Source organism: Struthio camelus, chromosome 1 (assembly GCF_040807025.1).
Source record: "Struthio camelus isolate bStrCam1 chromosome 1, bStrCam1.hap1, whole genome shotgun sequence".
In the NCBI taxonomy this organism is placed as follows: domain Eukaryota; kingdom Metazoa; phylum Chordata; class Aves; order Struthioniformes; family Struthionidae; genus Struthio; species Struthio camelus.
The window spans coordinates 79620178-79630441 of NC_090942.1; the positions used below are offsets into that span (position 1 = coordinate 79620178).

A 10264-nucleotide genomic window follows, 5' to 3' on the forward strand; every position below is an offset into this window, starting at 1 on the left:
CTGCACCTCCATTAAAGTTGTATACAGTATAGCGCTAGAATAACCATTCCAAACTATTAAGGTGCGAAGCAATACTACGACTGTAAAAGATGTGTATTTTTAAAATATGACATTGTCAGGCTTATAGACTCATAATTCAGCTCTGAAGGACCATAATTTGCAAAAAAAATGGGCATCCACCAATTTCTGCTGGTATCCAAGATGAACAGCAGCACGGCTTGTTGCTTTAAAAATCAGACTGCTCATTTAGTAATGGTAATACCATTCTAGAGGGGAGCCTTCACAAGAATCACAGTTTAGGGTGTTTTTCTTTTAAACAACCCCTTATTTCAGCATCCCCAGCCTGACTCTTATAATTGGAACACGTATATCCTTAAGCAGGGCTTGGAAACCCTGTAAGCCTACAAGCTTCCATTTAAAAGCAAGGAGAAACTAACAACCCAACTGCTCAAAAATATGTAAAAGCTGTATTAAAAAAAGATCGCATTTTATTATTGATCTGTAATGATGGCTGTCAAGCTCCTGCCGGAAGCTAACTTTTACAGCCAAATTACAAGTCCCCTGAAAACAATGCTGTGTGTAATGGAAAGCCTGACAGGCCATTAGCTACAACAGTGCGAACAGGGTTCTAACAAACAACCACAATGGAATTTTAAATGAATCACTGTTTCAAAAAAAAGTTATTTACCTTGGAGGATTGCAGCCCTGGAGTTGGACCCCAGATTGCTGTTCTCCACCGTGCTGGAAGCAGCAACAACCAATAGAAATAATCAGCTTCTTGAGAGCCCAGAAGTTTGTTCATGTGATTTTCAGAAGGCAGCACAGTAAAACATAGGTGAGAAGGATTAAGGACTTGATCTTAAGTTGACATTCCTAAATATCCTGCGCTGGCCTTCAGAAGTGGCAGGATCAGGTCCTAGGGGTCCTAGGACCCCTAAGACCCCAGCATTACTTCTAAAATCAGTTATTTTCTCTCCTTCTGCACCATTAAAGATTATTACTTTCCTCTGTCTGCAATCTTACACAATCCTAGCCAAAGATCAAAGTCTCATGCTCCAAACGTGTGCTACTGGTCACGTATTGCCCTCTCATTCCCCACCGCCACAGTACCAGAAACACAACACTGCCAAAAAAAAAAAAAAAAAAAGAAAACAAACAACCACACACACATACACACACACAGTCTCTTTTATTCTGTGATACTATTGGAAGGAAATCTCATCACAAAAAGCATGCCACCTAGTAGAGCCCTGCCAGAAATGAAGTTTCACAGCAGCAGCCTTCAACTACTTTGTTCTCACTGATGCATTATAGCAAGAGATGCTACCTTAAGAGTTGTCACCATGCCCTCCCTGGTTGTAAGGCCACTCTGGACCTCATTCGAGCCCTAATTATCCTCCCTCAGATTCGTACTCCTTGTGCAAGTACTTTTTGCTGGGGCCTGCCCAGGTTAGCGCTATGGGCTCCCCTCTCCCCCACCATCACCAGCCCTGCTCTTTGCCCCCACGCTGTGCCAGGACAAAAAGCGAGCAAGGCCACTGGGGCCACTGCATTCGTATGGCCTCATGAGCAAACAAGTCACCTCGCTGATCCCACACAAAGGGCAGACAGGTGACCAGAAGCCCATTCCCATGACCAAATTGACAGGGGTCCCATAACTGGATTCCCGAATCGGCTCTGGTTTTCCTGACACCACGGTACCCGCATATTCCACTACAGGTCAAACGGCGACACGTGTGCTTGATTTCAAGAGTTCCTCCCAGCTAGTCTTCTTCCCTACTAGGCAAAAAAACAAACAACAATAAAAAAGTTTTAAATTATCTTCCCTTTCTACCTCTAAAAAAATTGGATTGTACCAATTTTCTCCATGAATTTTCTACCCTGTTTTCCCATCTTTCTCCAGCATAAGTCTGAGGCTCCATATCGAAGGTGAGCTGGTCAAATCACTTTGATTTCAAAGTGCCTACTTTAACACCAACTTAAATAACCTATTTTAATCTCGTTTTGCATTTGTACTTTCTAGAATTTTTCCAAAAGAAATATATATCCTTCCTGGCTGGAAGACTGTGACATTTTTTGCTCATTAGGAAGTTGCTCTACAAGCATTTACAATTTTTACTTTATTATTACTTACAATTAAGTATCTGGTTTTCCAAATGTGAATATTCATCTCTTCTGAACATTACACATTCATTAGCCGCAAAATGTTTTTAAATAAGACAAAAGAATTTGGACAAATATTAAAGTAAAATTAATTAAAGCAGTATTTTCAAACTCATCAAATAAAATCCTTTTAAGTGTGCAGAATGAAAAGAAAGTAAATCTATCAACATATTTGTATATTAAACTAGCTCATTATAGGGAGACGTTATCTGTAGTTGGCGAGCTTGGCTGCATACGTCCCTCAAGTTTTGGCAAGAACAGATGCAATTTTCATACCTGCTTCTTCACACATCAAAAGAAAACAAAACTTTCCCGCTTTTGTAGTTTCTCATCTTTGCTTGGACAAGTCCCTGAATGAGCCCCAGGAATAAACACAAATGAAGAATATATGTTACTCTCACCAAACTAGTTCTGCACTTCGACAAATTCTCAAAAGATACTTCCACCTACTCAGCAGCTTGACTTTTAAGTCTTAGAAGCAAATATATTCTTCTTGAATATTATAATTTAATTAAAATGTTTATTAGATTATGATAAAGTTAAGGCTTGCATTTAGTACTTTCAGATCCAAATAATTCACACTTGTTTTTAATTCTCAGCTTTAACCTATTTTGGTTTAAGCTTTCCAAAAATTTCCCCCTCTCCCCCTCACCCTTCTGCTCATGTTTTCCCACTTCGGCCTTTGTGTTTCCACATTTCACAACACCCACGTGCGCGAGCACTTAGTATATGCCACCTCACCTTTTCCTTCCCTCAGGAAGGCTACAGATCTATTTATTCTCAGGCTTTATTCACCACGATACTTCGGCACGTGAATCATCTTGCTGTCTTTACTCACATGACAAGTGCTGAGGCGAGTACCTGCACAAACACGTCCAGGCGATCCTCAGGCTTTGAGGATACCTGGCTCCTCCTCCTCCTCCTGTGCCAAGCATGCACTCCTCTGTCCACCCCGCACCACAAGTCCTTCAGAGAAATACTAGATCACCTTTACTAATCAGGAAGGAAAAACAACTTCTTCAGTACTGATAAGACTAGCAAGCCTTCTCTAGGCTCTAGCCTCTCTGCTAGCACTTGTAACCACTACAGTTAAAGATCTTCAGTGCTTGGGAACAGCAATTTTAGGCTGCTTATTTACTGCCGATTTCCCACAGTTCCCTAGATGACTCAAGCCCGTACGCTACAGCTTACGGAGCAGTTGGCTGCTTTTTAGAATCCGCATGACTTTTCTGCCTTTTACCTGGCAAGAACTCCATCACTGATTGGTCACGGTTCAGGACGTTATTCCGATCTACCTATCTGGTGTTTTTGCTAATTATAAATTCCAATATGTACTAAGTCACACCTCCATCCAAGCACATTTTGCTAGACTAAAGACAGGGCAGCTCATCACTGGAGGACAGAAGGTCACAGAGCAATTAAGCACCTTATAACATTACCTAGTAGTTTCAGATACTATCAGAAAAAAAAAATTCCCTCCCAGTGCAGGGCTTCGCAGGAAAGATAACTTCAGAGATGTATGTGCAGCCTGGCTGAGGAAAGTAAATACAGCAAGGGAATAGCATCCAAACAGAAAAGCAGCAGTTGAAAGAGTCTATGGTTAGCATTATTTATATTCTTATTAACTAAATCCTAAAAGAAAGGGCATAGTATTCATGGCCACTCAATGAACATTTACGCAAAGAAAAGTATATCACTGGCCAGCATCTAAAGCTTTGTTATAAGACGACCTACAGCAGTCTGTCATTCCCCCAGAACAAGAACTATTTTGCCAGAGGAATGCTCTAGCAAACTGTATTTCGGAGCAAACAGAGAGCAATACCAGTGTAACACTCTGCACAACGGATGACACTGACATGCAGACCTCTGAGTGACATCACCCTTCCTTCTAAGCAGCTGGATGAGGAGTCATACGAGTTATTACTTTCAAGTGTGATGTCAAAAGATTTGTTGTATTTTCTACATTACACAAACAGGAAAATAAGGAAGATCCCACACCATGGGATTCACGTTTTGAGACAATGCTTATGTAAACACACATCTGACAAGCTTGAAGTGAAGCAGACCCTCCCACCAAAACCCACTGTCAGCAAAAATAGCAATTTCCTCCTTAAAAGCAAGGAGTAGGGTATCACTTAAACGAAACACGCAAGGGGAAGGCAGCCCCCCAAATGATGACCCAGTGAGTCCCATTTGAGTACAGATGGATTGAAAACATCGAGGAAAAATCAAGAGTTTACAAGGTCTTTACCAGGTGATTTCAAGAGAACAAGAGAACTTCACAACAGCTTTAGCCTGTTAAGATTCCCAACACAGCTGAAAGGGACTTGGCCATTATGAAAAGGAAAAAAAAAAAAACACCCCACTTACCTAAAACAAGCCATAGCTTATCTGTCCCACAGTCAAAAGCGTGACTTGCCACATGTAGGCACTGTGATCATTAGAACTGTTTTGAATAGCACCACGAAGGTGTACAGAGCAGACAGAGCTTCTACAAAGGCCATGGGAACCCATACGGGACCACAAATGCTTCTGTCAGTAGTGAACGCCAGTGAACGCCTGTGCACTTACACCTGCACTGCTACTAGTGTCCCATGTAGCTAGACTAAGGCTATCCGAGTACGCTGCATGCCCTCCAACTGCAGTCCAGACATACCGTAAATTTGAGTTACAGGATCACATCTGATAGCTCCGTGTCCAGCTACAATTTCTCTAGAGCACAACTCCAAAAGCCCAGTACTTTTCCCAAGAAAACTATTTCAAGTATTTACTTCCCTAGTAAAAAAAATAATGGAATGGAGAAAAAGAGCTCTAATTCACAGGTAACACGGTGCACACTACAAAATGAGGATCTGGGAAATTTTTCAGTAAAAACGTGGAGATTTGTAGTAGAGACCTTCTCTGCCTGCTAGAACTTAAGGAGGCTTGCCAGTATGTTCCTCTCAAACTTGAAGTGGCAATTCATACAAGTAGGAGCTGTTCGGAGCCTGCAACAATTAAAACATCCATCTGGTAACCCGAGTCTGCAACCTTTAATCCTGAGAGGAGTCCCATTTTGTAGGTCTGCAATGCTTATGGGCTAGCAAGGAAAGCACCAACTGGGAACTGATACTCAATAACTGTGCTCAAAAATAGCCACCATGGGCTATCTTTTCCCCTCGCGTGTGCGTTAAAATCACTATGCTATCTCATCACCGCTGCACAAGAAGGTCCACCCTATCACCTACCATCCTATCTATCAGGGCAGGAGGATGTCCAGTTTTTCTGCCTGCAAGACACCACACACTTGGGCAAGACGTAACAGCTAGAGCTTGTCAAATTGCAGTTTTTCAGCTAGAAGCTTGGTTCCGTTCCCTCAATATGAAAACCTCAGTGTCCAAGACACTCCTGTAGTGACATAGAACCATGTTCTTTACCTTCACGCTAATTTAAACATTCACAGGAGAATCTGCACAACCAGTATTAGTTTCTCAGTGCGACCAGCTAAGCAATTCTCATTGACATTTTTCTTACTAATTCTTATCTGATAAAACAAGGGTGAAATCCTGTCCCATTACTTGTATGATTGGCCCAAAGTTAAACAGTAGAACTCTTCTCATGATTAGTTATCATGGATACACATTCAACAAAACTGGGGAGGAAATATTTCTATGGTCCCACCAGCCATTACAGTTTTCCCCTTCTCCAATTTCATTTTGTATATATATTTGTGTGTGTATATATATATATGTATAAGTGTGTGTGTGTGTATAAATATATATATAAAGCAGCAATGGTAACATTTCTATTCGTATGAGCCTTTATTTTCATTCCAATATTATATGGCAAAATACGAGTTGACCACAGCTCTTTAATGAATCTCACAGGCATTTGGATTTCTTCTCTCCCCCTGCCACATTTTCTTTTTGCAGTTTGCTCGCCCTAACACTTAATTTGGTCCTGTAACCTATTTATACTACAGTAAAACCCAGAGATCCAGTTCTAGTAGGTAAAATACAAATAAGTAAGAAAGACTCTGTCTGCATGAGCTTTCATTATACATGAGGCAAAAAAAGAAAGGAGAGCCCATTTGCTGTGGAGGCCACAATAAGCATTGGCAGATAGGCAGGTACACAAAGGCTGGAAGGGGAACCAGTGGGATTTTCCTGGCCAACGCACAACATTTATGAAAGACAGTAAAACTCTCTTAAAACCTCAGAATGAAGTTTTTATTAAAGACTCAGAAGTGAAGAAGGTCGGGCCCTTACAAATGAGCTAAGGAAGGTAAAGCCACATGGAAAAAGTAACAGAAGTATTTCATATAAGCATCCATAATTTAAAGCCCTTACCCTGCAAGGGCTCCTGGGCACTCATCTGCTTGGAGAATCTTGCAAGATCCAGTCCAGGATACACACAGATTTGAACAAGGTAAAATAATTTTTCATATCAAAAACTTCGGTCAAATAATCTCTATAGTTGCTCAGAATACTGAATGATCTCTATTCATAAGCCTAGTTAAGAGTGGAAGGATTTCCTGATGCGAACACTTTGGGTGAAGGAAGCTATTGTAGCACTCTGTTGCCTAAAGTCAATTAATTTCAACTTCAAACTTTTATTTTGCAACCTGTACGCTTTGCTAAAAAGTAAATAAATGTGTTGTGTAAAATTTGCACTAAGATGCAAATAAACACGTTAAAGATAGCTGAAAAGCAGGAAGAAATTCTCCACGATTACGAAAATAACTGACCACCAAGAAGCACAATGTTATGCACCTACTAGACCATGGCAAGCAGCATGAAGTCATTTACTCAGAGAAGGGAGGTGTCTGACTCATAAGAGGGGAAAAAAAAAAGCTACGTACAGAGATCGTTTGAGAGCCGTACGATCCCATGGGTCGGCAAGAATTACAAAAAAAAAAAAAAAAAAAAGAGAGACAGAGAATGTTTTGCCTGTATTCCACAATGCAAGATGCATACTTTGTAGTTCAAAAACCAGCCTGCGCGTAGCGTGCCTTCTGCCCTTTTTCTTCCAAGGGCATTTCAGACAATGGAGCCAACAGCCGATCTCGCCTGCTCCCAGACTCGGGGGAGCGAAATTAGGCCTTTCCTCGCAGTAACCGCGCAGCCCTGAAGCACCCAACAGGTTTCCAGGAGGATGACGGCTGGCGGCAGAGGCGGCGGCAGCACGTCGCAAGCCGCCAGACCGCGGTAGGCAGCCCAAAGCCCTCTCCCACCCGCCGGCGGGTGCCTGCTGCTGCCGGCGCGGCAGCGGAGCGGGGCGCTGCCCCCGGCGGCTGCCCGGGGCGCCGCTCTCCGCCGCGCCGGGGCCGGGGGCGGCCGCGCCGCAGCCCGGGCGCCGCGGAGGGGGCGGCGGCCCCGCGCAAGCCGCTCCCCGCCGCCTCCTCCTCCCGCTCTGCGGCGCCGTTTCCAGCCTCCTTCTCCCTCCCCTCCCCTCCCCTTCCCCCGGCCGACTCACCGAGGCCGCTGATCTCCTGGCGGAGCCCGGCGCGGCTCCGCTCCTCCGCTATCGCCCGCAGCATCTGCTGCAAGGAGCGGTCCAGCTCGCCGTTCGCCTCCTCGTCCCTCGGCCCAGCCCGGCCGCAACTCTTGACAGAGGCCATGCTGGCGCTGCCGACAATGATCTCATGTCAGCCCGCCCCGGGGAGGCGGCCGCGGCACCCGGCGCTGCCGCCCCGTCGACAGCACGGCCCTGCCGGCAGCCGGCGGCCGCGGGGCGTGCCGAGCCCAGCCGAGCCGCCCCGTTTAACCCCGCCTCGTAAAGTTTCCCTGAGGCCGCGGACGCCGCGCCGGGCTGCGCTGCGCTGCGCTGGGCCGGGCCGGCGCCGCGCCCGCCCCCGAGCGCGCCGCTTCCTGCAGCGCCGGCCGCGGGGGCGGCCCCGGCTCCCAGCTCCCGGCCCCCGCCGATGCTCGGGGCGAAGGGAGCTTGTGGGCGCTGCTCGCTCCGCCCACCGTACCGGGGTTGCAGCGCAGCCCCTGGGCTTCTTTCCAGCCGCTTCTGCCCTGGAAGGCGTGTTTGGAAGACGGGATTTGCTTAGCTCGTCCTCCAGCTCTGGGATCTGCGCGAGCGGGCTGGCGGCACGCGCGGTAACGCCGCCAGAGAAACTGTGATGGGTCCTCTTCACTGATTTGACTTGACGTTTTAGTTATGCTTTGCCACGTTTGACTTGGTCATTATTATTTATAACGTGTTAGAGCCTTAGAGCCCTAATTACAAATCTGAATTGCATGGTACTAGCTGCTGTACAAGTACGGGCGAGGGATAATCCCCGCTCCCCACCAAACCTTGCAGTGCAGGTAAAAAACGACAGACAGAAGGTAGGCAGAGCACCTGAACATCTGCCAGTAGCACAGACAGCTTAACGTTTAGTCTATATTCTAATTTACAGCCGCGTGTTTAACAGGATGGGCTAAACCACAACCGAATGCTCGAGAATACAGGCTCTTAATTAAACCTGCACCAAGTGCAGCTGCCAGGGCAGCACACCTGATGGTACCAGCACCTATTGCCAGGCCACGTTCCAAACAAAGTGCTGCTAGCCAGTGTGTAGCATTCGCTTCTCCCTGCTTCAATTCATGATGTTGCAATTTAGGCCTCAGCTAGTTTTGGATCTGTTAAGCATCCTGAAATTTAAACCTGCGAGTAACCTGGAATCTGTAAATAATCTCAGTTTAAACTGGGGCAACGCATTCCATAGATCTGCAAGATCTTCAGGGCAGGGACAGCTGGGTTTTCTTGGCAATAGTTGGATATAAATCCAGAATACTTACACAGGCGTTCTGTGATGTGAACATGCTTGAAGCCTCCCTCCTTGCCCCACAAACACACCTTCAGCCATATGGGATAGAAAGGAAAAACTTCTCACAGGCTCTGGAAGCTATAAACAGAGCAAGAAAAAACGGAGTTGCCACATCAACAGGTTGCACTTTCAAGCACATCAGCAAGAGCATACAGGACTCACCCAGAACAAAAACCCTTGCTTATTCTCCCACAATCCCACCCACAAATACTGTTTTCACCTGCTGCTTGGATTGGTCAGAAATATTCTTTTCCTGTGGAGAGAACCAAGCGTGTCCAAGCAGAAATGCAAAAAAGCATTTCAGGTGGATGAAGCCTACAGCCTCTGAGTCTTAGCAGTGGTGGGTCTAGGTTAGGCCCTCATAAGAAAGGCAAAGCTCTCTAGTCTGTAACCCCATGAGGTCAAGTCGAAAGATCAGAAAATCCAGCTGCAGGCAGGTTCTGCAAGGAAAACATAGCCATAGGTGCTTGACCATCATTTACAATGGCCCACACGGTCCTGCTGGCCTTTGATCTAGGGTCTTTCGTTTCCAGCAGGGTTTGATGGGTGCTTTTTTCTTCTCCCTTCCTCCCACAGCTTCCTCCATGGCCCACAGGCTTGCCCTGGGCTCATGCCACCCCAGTCAGAGCTCTCCTCTCTGCCCCATTGGCTGGTGCTGCACCCTCACACGAAATCCCCTAACTCAGCTGCCACCGCCTTCGACCTCTGCTCTCCTCCACTAGCTGTAATAGTGCGGAGGCAGCGCTAAGAGCCCGACTTCATGAAACTCCCAATATAGTCACCTCTATCTTAGCATTAGCATGTCTTGCTAGCGAGGTAAATGGGGAACTGGTGATCTAGTTTGTGGTGATAAGCCAGCTCTTGCTGCAAAGATTGGACCCCAACTCCCCTTGATTCTGGTTATATACAGTAGCCATTCCTTCCTCAGACAGCTCATAATTTAAATATTTGCTAAGCCACAGATCAAGAGCAATGTAACTGTTTGCCCGCTCCTTCTGAAGACCAAATCACCTTTTGCAAACAATTTGCTCAATATTTTTTGTTTATAGTCTTATTTTATTCCCTCCTCAGTTCTTAAACATATCACAAGGCTTATTCAGCCTGTTTTTCTCACTGGAGTTCTGTTTGCAGCCTGGCAAGCCTTGAAGGTGGGGAGGGAAAGAGAAGAGGAAAGGGGACAGAGGACTTAAGATTTGAGCTGGGCATCAGTTAAGACTTGGACTTTTTGCTAGTCCCTTAGAAAGATTAACTTCACACTAAGCAAAGGGCTTAATAAGAAAGAAAAGCTTCTAAATGCTGATTGAT

The 10264-nt window shown here is 45.6% G+C and overlaps 1 protein-coding gene across 6 annotated transcripts in view; it reads right to left on the bottom strand.

The window, feature by feature from the left end:
- KIAA0930 (KIAA0930 ortholog) overlaps window positions 1-7975 on the bottom strand; it is a 91461-nt gene extending 83486 nt beyond the window's left edge. The window contains exon 1 of one of the 6 annotated variants that reach the window (XM_068951872.1): window positions 7618-7975. In XM_068951872.1, the coding sequence (XP_068807973.1) occupies window positions 7618-7762 (145 nt within the window). In that variant the 5' untranslated portion in view covers window positions 7763-7975. Of the gene's footprint in view, window positions 1-688; window positions 1009-7617 lie in introns of those variants that run through there. The other 5 variants (XM_068951864.1, XM_068951932.1, XM_068951912.1 and 2 more) reach the window with 5 other exon arrangements.
- Window positions 7976-10264: the final 2289 nt, after the last annotated feature.